The sequence below is a fragment of the Danio aesculapii genome, chromosome 19 (genome assembly GCF_903798145.1).
Source record: "Danio aesculapii chromosome 19, fDanAes4.1, whole genome shotgun sequence".
NCBI classification, from domain to species: Eukaryota; Metazoa; Chordata; class Actinopteri; order Cypriniformes; family Danionidae; genus Danio; species Danio aesculapii.
The window spans coordinates 27,287,105-27,310,731 of NC_079453.1; the positions used below are offsets into that span (position 1 = coordinate 27,287,105).

The 23,627-nt window shown below is 35.5% G+C and overlaps 1 protein-coding gene across 1 annotated transcript in view; it reads left to right on the forward strand.

The window, feature by feature from the left end:
• Positions 1-23,627, forward strand: part of jarid2b (jumonji, AT rich interactive domain 2b) — a 177,968-nt gene that overhangs the window by 86,981 nt on the left and 67,360 nt on the right. Inside the window, exons 2-3 of the mRNA XM_056479618.1 lie at positions 7,454-7,589; positions 19,798-19,915. Of these exons, the coding sequence (XP_056335593.1) occupies positions 7,454-7,589; positions 19,798-19,915 (254 nt within the window). The remainder of the gene's footprint in view (positions 1-7,453; positions 7,590-19,797; positions 19,916-23,627) is intronic.

The window sequence follows — 23,627 nt, forward strand, 5'->3', positions numbered from 1 at the left end:
TTTCATTATAGGGCACCTTTAAGAAATGCGTTATTTTCTTGGTTTCATCACTCCAGAATTTGTTCTTATTCTCTGATTCATAGCTGAACAGCCAATTAGAATGCTCTCTTTAACTGATGGCTGAAGCTGATTCTACATGCTGAATCAGGCTAACTGCCTCCAACATGAGCCCAATTAGAGGCAATTTGTGGAACACACCACACAAACTAGCCTGACAGACACTCACCGATGACCTGATACTGCCCAATGGCTCACCGTTAGCTTGGTGTGTGCCGGCCTCTCCATATTTCTAAGGGAAAGATTGTGTTACATTTGAGGAAAGGATGGTATTTTTACAGTCATTCCTGCAATCTTACAACATTGGATTGTTATAGAAGTGGTATGTATGTTTGTGATTGTAACGCATTCAAAGGACTTTAGTGAGCTTGGCAGATTATTAGCTTGCAAATATTTACTGACAAGCTGTATACTTTAAATTACACTTAAAATAACTGTTGTTAAATGTTTCCCAGTACTTTGTTGCAGCTACAAGGGCATCTGCTGCGAAAAACATTTGCTAGATAAGTTGGTGGTTCATTCCGCTGTGGTGACCCCTGATGAATAAAGGGACTAAGCTTGAGGAAAATGAATGAATGAATAACTGTGGTTAATATATTGAAACTAGTCATTGGAGGTAAACAAATCTGTGTTATGTACAATCTCATGTGTGCACATGCTGCAAGATTCAGACGCCTCATGGTCCGCAAATGCTGCTGGGCAACCTGTCTGCAGGGGATGTTGCTCAAACGATTGCAATAAAAAAAAAAAATCTCAGGTTGCATAGGAAATGCGTGGTTACTGAGGACATGATCCATGTACATTTAGCCTCTAGTTGCTCTCTAAACATTTCAAAAAGAAACTTCATTTACCTAGAGCAAGTGATGTCATGCATCTTGTGTCTCATTGACTTGCGTCCTCATTGCGTATAACCTCACTGGAATTCTGCGAGTATGCCAGTCCCACTCGGGCCATCTTTGTGATGGGTGTGCGTATTCATGAGTGTGTGTGAATGAGAGACATTTCTCCTCGCTCTGTCACACACCCATGTGCTCCTAGTGCTCATTAACGAGGCTCCGAGCTCCTTCGGGATGGAGCAGAGGGGGTTTTCGGAGGCAGGGTGAGTGTTCGTATGTGTGCCATGGGTAAGTGGCATCTCTTAGGTTGTGCCAGCACTCAGTGTCTAGTCACATCTGAGTACCGGTGCTGCCAACCAGCTCTGCCAGTCTATAAATGAGCCTTGTCACGGTAACTGCCAGGAGAAGCTTTCTGATGCTTGTTTTTGTGACCAATTTTGTTTGACAGAAATGAGTTTGTGTGTGTGAGGTTGTGCATTGTGAATAGATTTGCTTTTCCGTATTTATGATTCTCTTCAGGCTCTGTTTTGGAAGGTTTGAACCAGAAAAAAAGCATAAACTTTAAACTTTAAAAGATTAGTTTAATACAAGGCCTTCCTGATAATTTACCTTCCTCCCTGTCATCTCGAATGATAATTTCTTTCTTTCTTCAGACGTAAAGAAATTATGTTTACAGGAATTTTCTCAATAATAATGGTCTTCCATGGTACATGCAGTTTTGGAGTGTCTTGTGTCTTACCAAGCAAAACAATTGGCCATTTTCTTAAACTTCACTATATCAAGAAATTCCCGAAATTGTTTTCTTTACAAACAATAACTGAAGAAAGAACAAAATTAGCATCTTAGGTGACAAGGGTGTGTGTAAATGATGAATTCTTTTGTTCTGGAAGTGAACTACTCCCAATCCCTTTAACATTGAACTCTTGTCACTGTGAAGGTAACATAAGTACACAAAGAGTCACAGTCAAATCCTTTTGAATGCGTTGTTCAGTTAGCTAGCTTTGAACATGTTGGCAGTTTAAGTTAACTTTGAATTTCTTGCACTGCATGATCTTCAAACTGTTGCTCTGTTAAGGTGGTAGACATTTTAGGACATATTTTATGTGAAATGCCTCTATCGACCTTATTTTTTAATGCGGAAGTGCGCTCGTTTTTGCGATTTTGTTTTAGAACTTCCGATTCAGCTGCCTATGGGAGATATGACTAGGAGTAATAGACAGCAGAAAATGGTCAAACTACTTGCTCTACAAACAACTGTTTGAATGACTATACAGACATTTATGTCTTAAAATGAATGGAAGTGAATGAGTCTGGAAGTCTCAAGCCAAAAAGATTCAAATGGTTGCACCCGTTTGTACGCGAAGAATAAGGTGAATAGCAGTAGCAGCCCCTGGTTTATTTTTTACAAATATGTACTTGCGTAAATGTGTAAATTAGGGCTGCAAGATATTGGAAAAGTTTGACTTTGCGAAAAAAGAAAAAAAAAACATTTCTGCGATTTATATACTTATATATATATCAATATATATATATATCAATATATATATATATATATATATATATATATATATATATATATATATATATATATATATATATATATATATATATATATATATATATCAATATATATATATATATATATATATATATATATATATATATATATATATATATATATATATATATATATATATATATAATATTAATCTTTATTAAACTTCTTTATACTCTGTTAAAATGCTTACATAGTCACAGTCATTTCAACTTTCACTCTATTATGGTAAAATTCTACAGAGTCTCCACAAATCTAATGTGTTTTGACTTGTGGTTCCTGGTCATCTATAATTCCAACTCAACATTGCCTTAGTGTCTCCCCAGTGACGATATAAAGCCATATCGCGCTGCTACGAGTGTGAAATTGCATTTATACAACAGTTCGACAGCATAATCGTGAATATAAAAGTCTAAAAAATCCTTTTCTATGTGGAACTACTTTCTTCCGCCACTACTTTATTCACATTTGCAGCTGACATCAGAGCAGCAGAAACCGTTACTAATTCACCAACGTCACTTCAGAGCTAGTATTTGAAACATTTTCTAGTTTAATATCTAAAGTGCTGACAAAACAGGTGATTTTGCTGACATTTTGAGACTAAGGCTGAACGGCATGAAATGCCATCAGTCTACAAAGATTTCCCAGTATTTCTCAGTTGCAATCGGGATGTCACAATAATTAACCCTGAAAAGCCAATGCATTGCAATCACTAACTTAACAGATTGCTGTTGTGTTTGCGATTTAAAGAAAAACGCTAATCACATGTGGGCATTTCTTCTTTTTCTTTTTAGTCTGTAGTAGCAAAAAGAGGAGACTCATTAGAAACAGATGGCCAACCAAAAAGTAACTCAGGGTTATACAAAGAGTGGCCAACACAATATACATAAATTCCTGATATGTGAGTCCCATCTCACGCTCAATACACTACAATTACTATTGTATAAACACAGCACCACAACATACAAAAGAAAGAGACTGACTTAGAATGTAATTTACCTGTTTAAGAATGATTTGAACAGCTGTAGTTCATAATTACGCTGGGTTTTTCCACCTCTAAGGGCTTATTATGCAGTCTCTGTCCCCATCTTGTGGATGGCTCTACGTCTTCAAAATGATAAATATTTAAAATAGGCACTATCCTTATACATAAACTGCATAGTTGCAATTTAAACAACTACATTCTTGCCTTAAAAAGCCTCAAAAGTGCATTATGTTGTCCAACAGCTGCAATATTTGTCAAACTGTAGTGAGTTTATTGATCTGCTGTCACTCTATGAGGGCGGAGTAATACAGAAGAGTGAGGAAGCTGTAGGAGTTCTGATATTGCAGAATATTGCACTGCTATCAGCCAATCAAATTCGAGAACCAGACAGAACTGTTGTATAAAATATAATATTATTATTATTATTATTATTATATCTAAATAAGGTTCTTACTATATACCTTTTTTAATGCTAAACTGTCTATTTTAGTGGTGAAGTGTAAAATGACACTATACAATCATATACAGTTTACTATAATTTAATGCTCAGGAAAAAAAAGTGAATTGTCTGTTTTCCAGATGTTCAGCTGTTCAGAAATGTGCAGTTAACTACAGCACTGGCTTCTGGAAGCCTTGTATTTGCACATCAATGAATGCAACAGAATGCAAGCGAACACAGAACATCTAAATATCTGCACGGCCTCTGTGACTTAGTGTTCGTTTTAATGCTGGGGGGCCGAAATATTCTTCTGATCGTTGTTTTCATTGCAGACTAGTGATCCGTACTGTGCTTCTGCAGCTCTGTTAACACCAGTATCCAGCTCAGCATTTTCGGAGCAGGAATGCTATATGTAGCGCAAGAAGGAAATAACTGTGGCGGCTTGCCAAGCTTTGAGGGAATGCGGGGACGGAGGGGAGGGTGGAAAAGGAGAAAAGAAGCGAGCATGGGGTAATTGCTGCCTACCCAGCAGCCTCCCGGATTGTGCTCATGGGATCCAGTGACAGCATCACGCCTCTGAGTGCTTCAGCCCACCTTGCCCGTCTGTGCGCACTCGCACGCTAATATTATTGCCGCCTCTTGGCATTAGACCCTGCCGCCATGCATTAGGGCCGTAATGTGTAGATAACTCTCAAAACTGACACTGTGTATCATTTACTAATTCTGTTGTCTGTGAGATCAGCTCTGTGGTTGCTCTGCGGCTTTGCATCAAGCTATTTTGAGCCACGCTCTGTCTGTGTGTGTGCACGTCTGCAGGTGTGTGTGTCTCTAACGAGGTGCTCTGGTGGTTTCACACACCACACGCCCAATCAGATGCTGTCAGGCATCTGCAGCGCATCAGTGCGTAGAGCAGTCCCGAGGTGTGTGTGTGTGTTTGTTGACATGTCTACTGGGAGATCTGATGTTCAACTGTCAGTGTCAGCCCCCGCACAGGAACCTATGCACACACACACATATGCCTTTTGTTTCCCTAAGCTCCTCCTCCTTCTTAACCCCACAGGGCACATTGCCACCTACAAACCTTACACTTCTTAGGGCTTTCCGTCAGATTTGTTCAGATCATTGTCATTAAATTCACAGAGGTCTTGTTCAGTGTAGTAACTTAGTTAAGTTTAAGTCCCCCATGTACTCACGGCAGGTCTCCATCACGATGTAGCACTGTCTGCTTTAACAGTTCATTCACTTGCTGGAGGCTTTAGCATTTAGCATTGTTGAAGCTGTCTAACTGATGCACTGCTCCGTCAGTACAGTAACTGTGAGTAACAACACTCCCCCATCTCCATGGCACAGGAATGTGTGTAGTTCCCATTTCATGATCTGTGCTCTGAGATGGAGGAAACAGTTATTGCCTGTGGGAAATAACTTTAACTGGCTCTCTGAAAGGTAACGTGAAGGATGCTGGAGGTAGCTCCTCATCTGTGGATGAACTAGGTTGAAAATGTTCACAAAGGAACTGCATTCCATTTAAAAATAATAATAATAATAATAATAAAAAAATCATTAAAAAAAAGAATTTACACAAGATTTATTTAATTTCACTTTTACTGTGCCAAATTCTAATTCCTTGCTGCAAAGATCTAAATATTTCATTTATTTAGATCTAGTCACTTTAGTTCTTACTTCATTTAGACATGAAAACTGAGAAAATTGTCTGACAAAAAACATCTCAGTTCCTCTTTTCTAGTAGCCTAGTCATCATGATTAGGCATGGGTTGATAACCGTTTTTAAGGTTTACCATGGTTTGGAAAAGTCAAGTTTTTAAACCGCTGAAGTTTTCTCTCATATTATTCATTCATTCATTTTCTTTTTGGCTTAGTCCCTTTATTACTTCTATATTTTAAAATATATTTATTATCTGTTTTTGTCCTGTCTCTGTAATTCTGTTGCACTGTAGAAGCTCTGTCACAAAAACAAATTCCTCGTATGTGTGAACATACCTGGCAATAAAGCTCTTTCTGATTCTGATTTTGATTATTAATCCGGGGTCGGAATGAACCACCAACTTATCCAGCATATGTTTTACGCAGCAGATGCTCTTCCTGCTGCAACCCATCTCTGGGAAACATCCATACACACTCATTCACACTCATACACTACGGACAATTTAGCCTACCCAATTCACCTGTACTGCATGTGTTTGGATTGTGGGGGAAACCGGAGCACCCGGAGGAAACCCACGCAGGGAGAACATGCAAACTCCACACAGAAACACCAACTGACCCAGCCGAGGCTCGAACAAGCAACCTTCTTGCTGTGAGGCGACAGCACTACCTACTGTGCCACTGCGTCGCCCCTCCTATATTATATTATATTATATTATATTATATTATATTATATTATATTATATTATATTATATTATATTATATTATATTATATTATATTGAATTGAATTGAATTGTATTATGTTATAATATACATATTATATTATATTATATTATATTATATTATATTATATTATATTATATTATATTATATTATATTTATTATGTTATATTATATTATATCATTCATTCATTCATTTTCTTTTCGGCTTAGTCCCTTTATTAATCTGTGGTCGCCACTGCGGAATGAACCGCAAACTTATCCAGCACATGTTTTAGGCAGCGGATGCCCTTCCATTTCTGGGAAATATATTATATTATATTATATTATATTTAAGGGTTTTTTATGTGTTTTTTAATGTGTGGTAAAGAATTCTGTGTTTTTGAAAATAATTAAGATGGCAGAGGTCAATGATTTAATTATTTAGCCTGACATGTTTACTGTTCCAAAACATTTTAAATGTTTGCTAAAATAAAATATATTGTGTTCAATGGAGATAAAATAGTAGTTGTTTTTTACCCAGAGATGTAAAAAATAACTTATTTTAAAGCAGTAAGCGCAATACCATGAAACTGACATGATACACATATCTGTCAGTAAACAGTATTAAAAGTGCACATATGCTATTGTACACTGTTTTGTGTCTATTTGCAGTGTAAATATTCACCCTAACCTATAAGGTAATGATATTATTGACACTTAAATGGGTGAGTGCACGGCAGCGGATATAATAAAACACGTCTATGGCAAAATTTTGCTATTTATATCCTACATGTGAGAACCTGACCTGTGTGAGTCATGTGGAAAATGATTCTAGATTTAGAACTGTTATCAAGGATTGTTGTCTGGAAAGGAAATTGTATTTTTTTGTAGTTTTTTTGTTCCAAAGGAAGTCCTTGTCTTTGTTCCATTCTTAAAACCTCTGTAAAATTGATGCACTGTTTGAAATAGTCCAAGATCAAACAAATCATTGATGCTAAACTCGAAAATGCGAAACACCACAATAGCACCACTTGATGTTTTGCTGAGAAGTGTTTTCTTTCCTTTTTTCTTTGCAAATTTAAGTGTGATTTGTGCCAGCAAAGTGCTGTAGATTGATTTCATTTGTTTACTCAAGCAGCTTCATTGATGTTAGTCATTGTCTCGAGTGCTGATTAGGTATCTTCTATAGTGCTGATCTTTTTCTCTCTTTTACAGGATGATAATGATGGGATGCCCTGGTCGGAGGAGCGAGTGGTGCGGAAGGTGCTTTATCTCTCGCTGAAGGAGTTTAAGAGCGCACAGAAGCGCCAGCTCTGTGACGGCATCGGCGATGAGCGAAAAGGTCCTAATGGTAAGAAAATCTTCAATCTTTTCTTCACTGAGTATCTGAATTAGTGGCAATGCTATATAAAAGCTAGGGTGACAGCTGGTCCATCTGATTCAAAGAGGCATAAATAATAATAAAACATTTAAAGAACAAGTAATACGATCATGGGGAATGAGCACGTCTCTTAACGTTCTTGTTTCTATTTAATGGTCATCTGTCAGTCTGAGCAGGCAATACAATTCAAAGCCAGCTGCTGCAATTGAACAGTTTCTGATTGGTTGATACTCATCATCCCTACCCATTAGAATTGCTCCCCATACCTGAGATGCAGTTTCTGTTAGTAAGAAATCTTGACATTTTCAAATGTCATTAAAAACATTGGGTTATCTCTAGACCTGTATGTTATGTTATGTTTGGGCTTGGTTGAATTTGATTTAAATACATTTAAAAAACACAACATGTTATGATATGTCATTTTTGATGTATGCGTAAGGTTTTTCTTCCTCATATTGTGAGTATAGTATCTGGATATTGATTGGGGACATGAGTGTGTCGTTGCACCACTCATATATATTGGGTTGATTTGAAGGGGACTGTCATGACACCTTAATAATCAATTTTATTGGTGCTTATTACAAATGTCATTTGGCTGTCATTCACTCAGTTATGTCATTTTAAATTTAAAAAAGATGACATTGTTCGGGAGTTTTTTGTCATGACAACTTAACTTGTTATAAATCTTTCATAAACATGATTGCCCTGAAGCTATTGTAATTGAATAATTTTCTAATATTTTTTTTCTCTGAAACAAACTAAATTATGTTTACTAATAACATCTTTTCAGCTAAAATTTTCAGTAAAAGTGTCAATACCCTGTCAATTAATTTTATAACAGCATCATTAATATTTAATGACATTTTAGTGACTAATTGAATTTGTGATACTGTATTTTAGGTCAAGTAAGACTCTATTGACTCTGTTACAATATTTATGACACTATTAAGTTTGGTTTATACTGGATGTGTCTGCTAGTTTGCTTAAGTGCGTGTGGCAAATGTAACGTTATTGCCGTGTTTGTGGAGCTTTGCTTTGGGTGCATTTTTAATTTGAGTTGAATAATGAATCATTTTGAAGAGATTTTGTCTGAAACAGGCAGGACTGTACAGATCTGTTATAGGGATAATCAGATGACCAACAATTAATTGCTAGAAATTGTAACAGCATTGGGGAAAGGAGGAAAGTTTTTGGCAAAGTTCGGAAAAACCTAAGGGATAAGCTTGTTATGCCCAAAACAGATTATTTAATTACAGAAATAAGTTTTTTTTAAATTAAAATATTTTAATAGTTACAAAACTCAAATTAAGCAACAAATTATTTATTTGATAACTGAAAAAGAATATTTGAAGCTATAAATTTACAATATACTGATGGCCTGTTTTTCTGGACTTTATTGGTGATAACGGTTTATTTTTTCTATAATAAAAATATATATTTGTAGAGCAACCCATGTTCTGTTGTCATTAATATTTTAATAAACTTTAATAGATAGAACTGTCCGTGATATGAACAAAAGCAAGTATTGCATCAAAGTTTAATAAAAAAAAATCTTGAATGGTTATAAAAAAATCTTTATAATCATTAATATAATTTATAAAAATAATTTGTTTAAGAATCTTGAATGATATTAATGATATGACGTAGTTCCAGAAACTTCTGACTTCTATGGTTATCTGTCCGATTTTACGGTGGGTTTCTTTTGACTGCCTCCTGTCGTTATAAAGAATATCACAACCTTGAACGCAGTATAAACGCCTTGTCCGTTTCATGAGGCGAACGTGCAGTCAGCGGAGGTGCGCGTGCAGTCAGCGGAGGTGCGCGTGCAGTCAGCGGAGGTGCGCGTGCAGTCAGCGGAGGTGCGCGCGCAGTCAGCGGAGGTGCGCGATACGACGCCAGATGAAAGTGTAAATCAAGCTTCATAATAGCCTCATGACAATAGGGTTTATGACAGATTTATGATAATTTATGTTGTCTTGGTAATGTCAAGCTGTCATGACAAAGCCAAAGATCGGTTATGTATTTTGGTTATGTCAAGTTGTCACAACAAAGATGTCTCAAACGGTGTCACCTTTCCATTTAAAATGACATAACTGAGTGAATGACACTTAATGACTGTTGTCATAGGCATGCATAAAATCTCATTAATATTGATGGCGTGTTGTCATAGGAACCTCCTTCAAGTAAAGTGTTATCATATATTGTTTTCAAGTACTTGTTATTGTCTGAACTCATCCTAAAACTGATAATATTGTTATATTTCGTTTGTCTATATATTCTGTACAAAAAAAAATTGTTATGCAAGATGAACAAATTCTTCAAGTCACTTTTTAATTAACGCATATATTTTTTCTTACCATATTATTGAGCTCCTTCTCTATCAATCATAAGAAGTAATGCTGTTTTTAGTCTTGTATTGTACTTTAGCTTTAGAGTAGACACTTATTGTATTATTATGTTAAGACAATTTCATTTTAAACTCATTTTCAAGTTCTATTATATTTAAAAATCCAATAATTTAAACCCCTCATGTAACTTTATTAAACTTAACTCTTCTTTTATCCTTCTTAAGAAAGTGCATACTTTCTCAGCTATTGACACGTGTCATCGGTCATATTTACTTTGAGTACAGTACAAAGCTAAATTGGTTTGATTTGATCTGCTTTTATCTGGTCAAAGGAATTTCCTAAGGAGTTTTCCACTGTGTACATGTGCAAAAGCGGCGTATGATCCAGGTTATTTCAGAGCTTTGGAAGTCATCTGATAGCTGTGTGTCTGACGCTGCAGCTCGGCACTCTGGGACTTCACTTCACACGGGCCTCAGAAAGCCAGAGCTTTCACTAAAAAGAGCTTTGAGACTCTACAGGGAACAAAGAACAGGCCTTATACGTGTGAGTCTGCACAGCCAGACGGGGAGACAAGGGGAAAATCCTTCTCTTGATGTGGGCTAACCCTTTTTTATCACTCAATTGGGAACGAGAAGGAAAAATAAAAGAAACACAATAAATGTTCGATTTTATTCTCTTTCGGTAGCTGATTGCTGCTGTCGGGAGTGAGAGGTCACTTCCTAACTTGAAGACAGCATTTTTAAAATGATATGAATGATACAAGACTGTGAGAAATATGTTTTAGCCCTCTTAGCGTGTCAAAATTTGTTAATTTTGATTCGATTTGAGTATACGCTTATTTCACGCGGTCGCCTTTTTAAAAAACGAAAGTGAGGCTGCGGTGGGAAGAAACCCGGAAGTATAGGATCAGCACTGCAAACATTGCAACAACATGCTGTGAACTACAAACTTCCAGCTGATGCTGCGATTTCAAAGTGCAGATATGGTGTAAACAACACTTTAATATCATTCAGATAAGTTTAATTTAAACAGTTGAAAACATATTAGGCATCAAACAAAATCACAATCTCTTTAAGAGTCATACACTTAAGTGTCCTCCTAGGCTTTAGTTCATGGCACCAGGTAAACACCGTGGGGACGCTTCCCTGCTTCAGCCTATGTAACGCAGTGAGCAATAAAACAATGCAGTCCTCTGTAGCACACCCTCCTGTTGTCTGTAATAGGGTTGTCCCGGTAATGATATATATAGAGTATATAGAGTATATAGAGTATATATATAAATATATATATATATATATATATATATATATATAGAGAGAGAGAGAGAGAGAGAGAGAGAGAGAATATTTTAATTTGGGGGAAGTGAAAACAAAATCCACTCTTTATTACAAAGAAAGTTAGATTTTTCATTCTTTATGGTCCTAAAAATATCGTAAAGTCTTAAATTTCACTTTGTAAAACCTGCAGAAACTCTGGTCACAGAATACACCCAAATGTTAAGTTTTTGTTGTTTTGAAGGACCTGGTTCAAGTTCTATTTTTAACAACAGTGTGTTATCTAATGGCTCGTTTCCATTGACTGGTACAGTACGATATGGTTCGGGTCGGTACGGGTTACCTTTATCAGGCTACCCTTTTGGTGGGCGTGGTTTATATGACAGAAAGTTTCAGTCTACGTCATTTTCGCTCGAGAAAATGTCTACAGTAAAGCTGTACGGGTCGCTTATCTTATGAGAAGCACTTCTCACACAACAGATGCTTTATACACATAGATACTTCTGTATAAATGTTTATTACTAACTTTTCTACACACAGCATACATTTAGTCCTTATTTAGGTTCAAAAACAACACAAAATATAGCCCACAGTCAGAGCAGACCGCCCATCTGTGTCTTTTATCCTCAGCAGCACATGTTGCCTCTGTTAGAGAGTAATTCCTTCATTCGGAGTTCATATTAGTCCAAAAGGTAATAATAATAGTTAAACATGGCAGTTTGTTCACGTTTGCTGAAAAAATAATGTGCTCCTTCTCCTTTGTTTTTTCGCGCTTCACTCAAAAGTTTCAAAAGCATGTCAATAATCAAGCGCACGTTATTATCATCAGCTCAAGAAGTTTGTTATTTCAGATTTAGACGCGCATGCGAGAGCAAGCAAGAAAGCGAAATCGCTCGCACTTCAGACTGGCTCGTAAAAAACTATGGGGCACAGGGTAAATCTGCTCTTTTTTTTGGCTTTGTGGCTGTTCATCAAGATGACGACAAGGTCTTTTTGAGCCTGGGTTGACCATGGTTCATTTTTATATGTGTATATATAATTCCACTGTAATCTCTGCTGTGTATTCTAAACATGGCGGCTCTTTTGTTTTCATTCTAGCTTGTTGCGTAATCGAATGACGTATCTCTGTAAACCAATAGCGTTCAGCTGCACGTCTAGCGCCACCTATTGGTACCCTTTCTTGTGTTTGGTACCCTTTCGAAGGGTGGTGAAAAAGTGGTATGGTTCGGTACGGCTTTTAACAGTGGAAATGGCCATAAAAGCATACCAAACCGAACCGTACCGTACCACTCAGTGGAAACAGGCCATTATGCAAATAATTTTAATAATCTTAAATGTTTCAGTGTTTTGTCTGCTAAACTCATGTCCATATACCTTTATTTTAAACGAATTGTCATCTTCCACAATCTTGTTTTGTTTGCAGACACACACACATGCACGCACTCAAGACAAAAAAATAAATAAAAACACCCCGTCCACTCTGTTTATTCTTACTTATTTTTACCATGTAGTTGATCAGTAAAGGTGAAGTTTGACAACAGTAACAGCAGGTTAAAACAAACCCCTTTCGTCGCATGCAAACATGCCGAAAGACTAAAGCTGATGGTTTTTCAGTTCAGACAACAGCAGGAGACTAGACATACACCGTTTGAAAAACTCTTAAACTGATAATAAGCTCTTATCACAACAGCCTTTAATCTTGTTTTCTTGTTGTCGTTTGTGTTAACGTTGTGTTGCTACCTCAGGGCAATGGTAATCCCTTTGAAGGCTGGGTGTTTATCGAAGGTTGATACACGAAGACTTGTTCACAGATCCAAATGCTCTGGCACAAAAGGATCAGTGTCAGATTTAGTTTCCCTCCGTAAGTGTGCAATCATTTACGATTTTGACTGCTTGAGTACTTGACAGAAAAAATCTTCCTCTTCAACAAGATGGGACAGGTTTATACAGAGACAGAAGTTTTTTCAGTTTTTTTTTTATTATTTTTATTAAGGGTTTTAGAGCAGGTTGGTCAGATGCAGCTTTTGTCTGTTCTGTCATAATGCTGTGTCCTTGTCACTGTTCTGTCATAATGTTTTGTGGCTTGTTAACTATAACTATATGCAATGTGTTATGTATTTTAAAGCAGTAATCTCATTGTCATTGATTTATGGATAGATGCATTATTGAATCGTGTATTATTTTTTTCATTCATTGGTATGGTTTGGTATTTTTTTAGTTAGTTTGGTTTTGATTGGTTGTTTCATTTATTGTATTCTTTTTTTTTTTTTTTAATTGGATTTGTTTTAGTAGTTGTCCAGTGGTTTTGTTTGAGTTTGTTGAATTCAGTTTTTCATGCTTATTTTGGGGAGGTGGTTTGTTTTTTGGTTTGTTTAGTCCCATTATTGTTTTGTTTTTCTTTTGTTTTGACTGGCTTTAATTTGTATTAATTGTTTAATTTTTATGTTTGATCATTTTGTTTTGGTCTGTTGTTTTTGATTGATTGCTTAGTTTTTGTGGATGGTTGTTTGTTTGGTTGACTGCTTACTAGTTTTATTTAGATTTCTTCTTGTTTTTTGTAGATTTTCATTTTATTTTGTCTTTTTTGCTGTTGTTCATGTGTTCATTGTTTTTTTTTTTTTTAATTCATTTATTTTTGCCTGATTTAATTTTTTTTTGTTTGTTTGTTTGGTTGGTTGGTAGGTATTTTTGTAGAATAATTGTTGCTAGATTTTTTGCTTTGCTTTTTTTTGCTTTGTTTTGGTGGTTGGTTGACTGCTTACTTGTTTTGATTGATTTTCTTTACGTTGTTTTTTGTTGATTTACTTTTGTTTGGTCAGTTTATTTATTTTTTAGTGGTCATTTTGTGTTTGTTGCTTTTATTTATTTGTTAATTTTGTTATTGTTTGTTTATTTTGTTATCCCTGATTTAAGTTTTTTTTTATTGGTCGGTAGTTGTAGAATAATTGTTGCTAGATTTTTGAGTTTTGTTTTGGTGGTTGGCTGTTTTGTTGTGCTTAACTGCTTACTAGTTTTGTTTTGATTTGGTTTTGTTTAGTTTATTTGTGTGCGGATGTATATGTGTGCTTTGTTTTCATAATCTTATTCTTGAAGCTCATTACTGTCATTGCACATATCATTGAGTCATGAAGTATCCACAGGTCTGAAGGAACCAGGCAGATCACCATTAGCCCACTCTGTTTCTGAAGCCAGACAAAAGGGGAGAGTCAGGGGACATGCTTTATCTTTTGTGTTGCAAACAATGTGCCACTGGCGTCCATTTTGAGGCAATGTTAAGAGGAAAGAAACAGCCTGTTTTGGCCAAAGTGACTGCTTCTTTCATCTAAGGCCAAATATTCTACTATTGAAGGAAAAGTATTACACTTTCCTAACATTTCTGCATGGTGGTCAAATGGTAGTGATATATTTTTATCCTCCTCTAAACCCCCTCAAAATCAAAGTGTATGTGTGTGTGTGTACACCTGTCTCTCTGCTGCTCTGATACGGTCTCATACTCTGTTATTCTGATGATCAATAAATACATACCTGCTATAACTCACAGAAATTCAAAAACTGGAATATTCTTGAAAGAAAATAATGCCTACTAGTCCACACAATTCCTTTGTTCACCCCTATAAATATTTTAGACACCCAAATGGTGTGAAAATATCCATGTATCCATATCAATTAATGTAATTGCTCTTAATTATGTGTTCAGAAAAGTTTTGTAATGTAATCTAATTAGATCTTCATAACCATGCAAATGTCTACTTGAGTAAATTGTATATAAATATCAGTTGTCACACTATATCTCATTGTAATATATTTTAGTAAGCTATTTAAATGCTTGTTTTATAATCAAAGCTATGTTATGGTGAGGGGAAAAACGTAAAAATATGATTCTTTTCTATAAAAAATAAATAAATAAATGTATAATGCTAATAAATGTTGTATGAATCTATTAAATCTCAATCACTTTATTTAATTAAGTGCACTCAAAAAGATTTTGCTGCTTGTTCAAACTACTTATTTAAAATAAGCAGAAACACAATTCTTGATATTTAGGAACAACTTAATTGTTTTACATTCAATCTATTCAAATTTTTAAAGTTAATTTAATCAGTTTGTGTTGGGACTACATAAATGAATTGTGTGGACCCTGTATTTTTCACAGTACACTTAACACAAATCGATTAAGTTGATATAATAGTTTTTACAAATTTAAGTGGATTGAACATAAAACTATGAAGTTGTCCACCCTAAAAAAGTAAGAATTGTGTTGTTTCAACTCATATAGACCATTTCAATGTGGTCATGTCGCTGGTCCATGAACATTTCCTGCTTGTTGTCAAACTATTTTAATAACTGTAACAGTAAGCAATTGAATCATATCCTAACGTTAAAACAGCTGTCGTAACATTATCAATATGTGGATCTTTCAGGATTCTCGGAAGCTATGGTAATCAAAAATGTAAAACAGAAAATACGTTTGGACCATTGTTATTGTTTACATCCCTCAAAATAGTCTATAAGAAGTTTGAACAAAAAGCAAAAGCCCTTTTTGAGTTTGTGGTGATATTGAAATATTACCAAAATTATACAAAATTATTCTGCACACAGCTATCCCAAATGTCTCCTAAACAAGCACAATGTGTCAGGTTCCTAGCAACAAACAACTGATGTGTCCCTCAGTATTTTAATTCAGTCTGGCTCCTTTTTGTGACGAAATGATTCTTTAGCCGTCAATTAAATGAGCACACACTGCTATACGCTATTTTTCTATTATTAACTAACTGGTCGCACGTCAAAACACACTCTCAGTGAAAACCAGGAGGTGAACGTAGCGAGGCGTTGGGCTTAGTTAAACACGCATAAATATGATTAGAGGCCCTGAAGGACAGACGGTTGATAAAGCGCCACACACTCACGCAGCCTAGAGAGAGAGAGAGAGACAGGGAGAGAGAGAAAGAGAAGACGTTTGGCTCCACTAGACTCCGAGTGTCTATCACACAGCCACTCAAGTGAGACCAACATATGTAAAACACGGCGCGGAAAGCGAGCAGCCCGCGTTAAGCTGTTTACATCTGATCCTTCTCCACCCACGTCGGCTTGGCTTGGCCGGCTCTCTCGGGTTTTGGCTTCCCGTGTCGTGATGAAGGCAACGGCTCACAAGCTTGTTTGCTCTTGCACTTAAGGAGTCGTTTTGAATATGGGACACCAATGTTTTTTTTTTTTTTCCTCCTGCTTTTCTATTTGGATTCAAACCATCCCAATTTACTCAAAGACAATGTTCGTCCCGTGAGATTAGACCTCTTAAAACTTGCATTGGATGCTTTGAAGTCCAGCCACGCTGGTCTGGATGTAAGAGCAAAGCCCTTTTATAGCTTTTCATGTATGTGTTGGAGAGCAGCTTTATTGTAGTTTTTCCTCTTCTCCAGCTGTTTTTTTTTTTTTTTTGTCTTTCTTTCAGATTTTAGGTCCAGATCTGGGAATGATTCTGGGTATTCACTTAACAAATGTTCCTAAACACTGAAATTAAATGAGCCGAGTCGTGTAAATAGAGATTTAACTCTATAATCCTGGATGCTCGAGTGTTAATGAGTGCTGTGGATGTTGTAATGCAGGTTTTTCCACATTGTAAAACTCAAAAAGTTAAGGTAACTCTAATCATTTGAGGAAACCTATTGCAACAAACCATTTAAGTTCAAAAACTAATCTTAATAATATTGTGAACTTAATAATCCATTTGAGTAAATGAAGCAGTTTGAGCACAGTAAAACCCAATAAATGAAGAGAACTCAAACCAATTCACTACTGTAAATCCTGATATGTTAAGGCAACTCAAACAGTTTAAGGATACCAATTGCTACAAACCATTTGAGTTAAAAACAAATCTGTATGAGTACTGTTAACTTACTAGTAAGAAGTAATAAGGTATTTAATCAACTCATTACCTTCAACACTAAGTTTAAAACTTATTTCAAATGAGTAATGAGTTAATTACACTCATTACATTTGATAAAGTTGACTGTTGGGTTTTACAGTGCATGATAAATGCTGACCAGACTCCAGAATATATATTTAAAATGAAGTATTTATATAAATAATAACTCCCTTATTAGTAACCCTCATGTCTTTTATAAGAGTGTTATATTTTCAGACCAATAGTAAAAATTGATGGACCTGAATAGACCTATTTTTATGAATGATGCGCTTAATAAAAAGAAATGTAATACATTTTGTCATTTGAAAAGATAACTCGTGGATTATAGATTGATTTTAAGTATTGATCTATTATTTAATTCATTTAAAGGATTAATTGTAAGGATTTAAATTTTTGGATTAAAAAGTTAACATTCTGCTATCACGAGAAAACATTTTAAATCCACGACAATGATCTTATAGTAACTGTGATCACATATACACAGTTTCTTACTGTAATTTCATGTCTCTGTATTGGTCTCTATTATTAAAGAATAATTGAAAGTAATAATAAACTAATTTTAAGGGGAGCTGTAGCTTTTAACATCATTCTTTATATAAACTTTTATTTTAGTACAGAAATTATAAAAATGTTACTTTTATTTAGCAAGGATCTTTTAAATTGATCAAAAGTGATGATACTGTACTTTTTGCACTATATACTGTTTTGCATCTGCACAGCTGGTGGTTTGCACTCCTTTCCATTTCCCCATATTTGTAATTGTATTATTCACAAATTAATTACTTATAGTTAAAAAATGTATTTTTACTTATATTTTTAGATTACATTATGTGTGTAATTGTGTTTAATGTAATTTCTTTTTAAAATTCTACTTTTTGTATTAATATTGTATGTTAATACAAAAAGTATAAATGTTGTATGTATGCACCTAAGGTCTAAGAGTAATGCAATTTTGATTTTCTGTTTGTCCTGTACACGTGGTTGGATTGACAATAGATCTGACTTTGGCTTGACTTTGACAAAAGTCATTTGTAATGTTACAAAATATTCATGATTTACATAAAGTCTGTTGTTCCGAGCTTTCTTAATCTGAAATATTCTATTTAGCTGTTTCGTCATTAATAATAATAATAAAGTCGGCGCCACTGGTGTAGTGGTTAGTGCGTCGACACATGCACTCCGGTACTCACGGCGACCCGAGTTCGATTCCGCCTCACGGTCCTATGCCGATCCTTCCCCTCTCCTGCTCCTCATGCTTTCCTGTCAATACTCTCTACTGTCCTCTAAATTAAAGGTGAACCCCCCCCCCCCCCCCCCCACCCAAAAAAAAACATTTAATTAAATAAAAATAATAATAACAATAAACAAGTTTTTGAGTAGCAAATCTGAACATTAGAAGTATTTCTGAAGGATCATGAGACTGAAGTAATAATGCTTAAATCCAGCTTTAAAAGCACAGTAATAAATTAAATGTTAAAAGATAGTTTAATTATTTCATATATTTAAATAATAAAAATATTTCTAAAATGTATTGTTGTTGCTGTACTTTGCATGAAACAATTGCAGACTTCTTAAATGGTAACACTTTATTTTGATGGTCCATTTGAGTATTAGTAGACTGTCTGCTTATCTGTTGATTCTGCTCCTTCAACAGATGTTTATCTGACTATAAGTAACTTTGCAGTATATGTCAACTTGCACTAACCCTAACCTAACAGTTTACTTGTAATATAATGAGAATTAGTTGTCATGTAGATGCAATGTAACTTAAATTCAACCAACAGACCATCAAAATAAAAAGTGTGACCAACTTACCATTCTAAACTTTTGTCAAGTTAGAGCTCTTGGTGAAATTCTCTCAAATACATCAGATGTAATCCAATTTTCTTCCTACAAAGTACAGTACACTCAATAAAAATAATTCCCACCCAAATGTGCAAGGCCTGGTTGACTTGGTTTAGTGTTGTTTTCATCTGTAAGCACCTCAGTATCACGGATCTAATATACTGATACACATGCAATTTCTTGCCTGATTGCATTCACAAGCATAACCAACATCAATGCTCATGCTTTAACATATGTGACTGTGCAATTACAAAGCTGTATATCAAAAGGTTAAACTGACCAGGCTTTAATTGTAACTGGCTTACACCCACAAAGGGACATTTACAATATGACAATCAATGATCAATGGGCTGAAAATTCTCACATTATAAGAACATCTGTGCTTGGCATAAAATGACCCCTTTAATTTGCTAATTGATTGTCATTAGGTCAATTGCAGAACGTTCCACCTCCATCAGCAGTTTTGTGAAATTGCGTAGTAATTAATTAAAACAAGTGGCAAAAAAATCGCTCAGCGAATGGGGTCAGCCAGAAAAATGATTGTGAATTAATTTCTTTGTGCAAGTTCTGACTGTACGTTTTGAACCACAAAAGGTTTGTGCTGGAAGAAGCTTTCAGTAAATCTGTTTTTGTCTATATTGTCACGTTTCAATCTTCATCTCTTTCTTTCCAGATGCTGAAGTAAAAGAGTGGTGATTATTATTTCATTTTAGTGTTGAATACATGGCACGCTGCATATGGAGGATGTTACTCTTTCTAATTTTTTCTGTTTCTGTTTTTCATCACAGCTTCCTTGTCAAATGGACAGCTGAATGGGTCTAAGGGAGGACATAAAGAGGACGGGTCTCGCTCTCAGAGGAAAGATGGAGGAAGCGAGTATTCTGTGGACGGTCCGGCCAAAAAGAGGTGAGTGACATGCTCTTTTTCGCTCTGAGGTCAATGTTAAAGAGTTGTTTGGGTCCCTGGTGGTAAACTTGAGCTGAGACGACACTTTTTGAGTCCATTTGTAGACTGGAGTAGGAAAAGATTTTATTCGAAGCAGTATTTTGCTGAAGATGTCACACATCGTTTTTTTTTTGGTTTTTTTCTTCATTTGTTTCTATTTTTGGCTATGTTTAGCAGAAAATGACAGTCAGAAACAGCTTCATTAAAGGAGTCGAAGGACCTTATAACAAGTGATAATTCTTTGAAATGAATTGCTGTCATGGTCGTTTTTAATTAGTCACTTTAAGACATGCTTAAACATTTTTAATTATGAATTAAAAAGCTGTAGAGTTAATATGTCCAAGTACAGTCAGTAATTAACTATTCAGCGTGTAATTTCTCAGTATGTTGTAATCTTTGATTTGGTTAAGCTCTAGAGAGAGAGAGAGAGAGAGAGAGAGAGAGAGAGAGAGAGAGAGAGAGAGAGAGGATGCAAGCAGCTTGGAGGAAAAAAAATAGTAGGCAAGCTTTTTTTAAACTGTGCTTTTGAGGCTAACGCTGCCTGGAAAATAGTGAGAAAAACATAAAAATCATAAGCTGCTAATTTTGTCGGCCATGCTGAGCTTATAATGCACTTTCTGCGCTCTCTGTAGATTCATATTTTTTTCATTAAATGACCTGGCTGGGTTTGGATTCCAGAAAAGCAGCTTGTTTTGTCATCTGGGTGATATTTATTGGAAGTGGAGGACTCAAAGGAAAAGGGCAAAAATGAAATTTCTGTCATTTATTAGATCGTCATTTCAAATCGGATGACTTTAGTGGAACATAAAATGAGAAACTGAGAACAATGTACTGGTTATTCTTTTCACTTGATGTTCAATGAATGGGTACAAAAGCTTTGACTTAATAAGAAGACCATATGGTGCGGAAAAAAATAACAGTAATACAGTTATATAGTAATGTACATACACAAACAGTGGGGGAAATAAGTATTCAACATGTCTCCATTTTTCTCAGAAAACGTAATTCCTAAGGTGCGGTTGACTTGAAATTTTGACTAGATGTTGATAACAACTAAAGAAATCCATATATGCAAAGAAAACAAATCGAATTAGTTTACAAAGTAAGTTATGTGTAATAAAATGAAATGACGCAGGGAAAAAGTATTGAACACATGAAAAAAGGGAGCTGTAAAAAGTCAGTGAAAGTTCTGACAGCAGCTGAAATCTCTCAGTAGTTATTCAGCAACCCTCTGCCATTCAGCATTGTAAATTAATATTAGCTGCTTCAGTCCAACATTTACATTAGCAGGATGATGAAGATGAAACCAGAGTGGACATTTCAGCAACACAATGATCCAAAAGACAGCCAAGGAAAGTCTTAAATGCTTTCAGTGAAAGAAAATCAAGCTGTAGAATGGCCCAGCCAATCACCTGACTCGAATCCAATAGAAAATACGAAATAAAGATCAGGCTAGATAGACAAAATCTCTGTTGAACTCTGTAAAAAAAAAAAAAAAACATCTGAGCAAAGCATGTGACTTTATTTATTATGTTTATAACATATAGTTCATAAGCTTATAGTTTATATAGCAAATAATAATAATAATAATCAGGCATATTTGGAGCAAGGTTTATTTGATGACTCATTAATAACTTTAATTATGATTTAAGGACCTCATTATGGTCCCAAACTTTTCTTTAATTGATATTTTAAGCTTTTATACTTCGGCAGTATTCTTCAAAGCACATATTTTTATTAATGTCAACAAAAAGTTTTACGCTTTTGAAAATATCAGACATCTTAAAATGACACCCACACTTATTTTGCAATATATAAATCAGATGGATGTTTAATTGTTATATGGTTATTACACTAAATGACAAACATTTTCATTTATATTTAGAAATTAGATTTTAGAAGTTAAAACTTAAGGCCCTTATATTGCAGCCAGTATACTTTCCATCAATATTAAATCACGTTTTATCAATTTGAGCTGTAAACCAAGTATCATTAATCCAAATATATTTCACTTATTGGTGAAAAGTAAAAAACACTTTAACATTGGAGCCAGCTGTCTAATTGTTTACCTCATTCTAATTCCCATCTTTTATTTTCCCCTTGGCATTATAACTCTTAGCCGTGTTACTCATTTTTAAGTCGCCCATGTCCTTTCAAACAGGATTTGACTTTGATCTAAGTGTATGGCCACATTCAATCCTCCATCGCGCATTCGCATAGATGGGTGGCATTAGCATTATGGAAGACCTATTCATCAAGCCCACTGTTTAATGGCACAACTTTCATGGCGTGCCATAAACCCCCTTACAAACAGTTGCGTAGGCCCACTGAAGAGGCTTTTCTTCCTCTGGAGAGTCTGAATTAATCCCACCACCGGCTTCGAGGGAACAAAACCGCTCTAAGCGCAGACGCCGCTTCAAAGACGACTCTGCCCAGCGCCCACCGAATGCCACACAACACAGTATTTCCACACCGCAACGGCCAAACACCAGCAGATGTCCATTTCAGCCCATTTCAGAAAAAAAAAAAAAAGAAAATCTCACAGAGACCTTCTGTCTATCAAACCACAAGCACCTATGAGAGGGAAAGAGAGAGAGATAGCATGTGTGCAGCACCTGCCACTGGTTTACCTGTCACTTAATACCCCGTTATAAACATTAATCAGAGTGCTATCCTGTAGACATCATCATTAAATCAGCTTTAAGTGGAAGGGTGGAGAGAATGGGTGGTGAAAAACAAGCCAGGAGATTTTGGTAAGCACAAAGAAGTAGAGAGCGACAGATGTAGCGTAAATGGTTAAACCGTTGGCAGAGTCTTAAAGGGATAGTTCTTATTTTACATCCTGGTGTAATTCCTAACCTTATTTTTTTCTTCAAATGTATATTAGAGATAAAATGTGAAATATTTTATGAATCTAGAATGTTATTTAAATTTAATGTAGAATTTTAAGCTTCAAATAGGACGTGAAGGAGTGATAACAGACTTGTTCGAGGAGCCGACTGAAGTGCACGCGATATTTATTTGAGTTAGATAATAAGTTAGATGATGAGTTAGAGTTAGTGAGATCCATATCCATCATTCTTTGGCTCGAAAGAATGATTGTGGTTCACAAACTGGAAATCACTACTGTCACCATGTGCTCTCACGAAGTTTCATGAATAGCTTCTATAGTTTTATGGAATTTCCTATCCGTCAACCATCCGTCTGTACTCGTTTTTCTACTGGCTTTCTTTAATTCCTTGCTTTCCTGCTTGCTTACTTGCCAACTTCCTTAGTTCATACAAGCTAGCATTGATGTTTTCTTATTTGATTCCCTACTTCCTTTCTTCCCTGTTTGCTTGGTTTCTACCATTGCTTCTTTGGTTGATGTATCACTTGCTTCAATTCTTATTTGCTTCCCAGCTTTCCTGTTTCTGACGCACAGTTTTCTGACTTGCTTACTTGCTTTCCTGCTTGTTTGCTTTGTGACATTTTTTTTACATGCATTCCTGCTTGCTTCCTTATTGCTTGTTTTCACTACTTCACTACTTGTTGGCTTGATTAGTTTGTCCACTTCTTAGTGCTTGCTTTGTTGACTTGCGTACATTCTTTCCTCTCTTCTTGATTCCTTCCTTTTTATTCTCCTTCCATGCTTGCTTGCTTTCTTAATTGATTTCCTACTTCATTACCTATT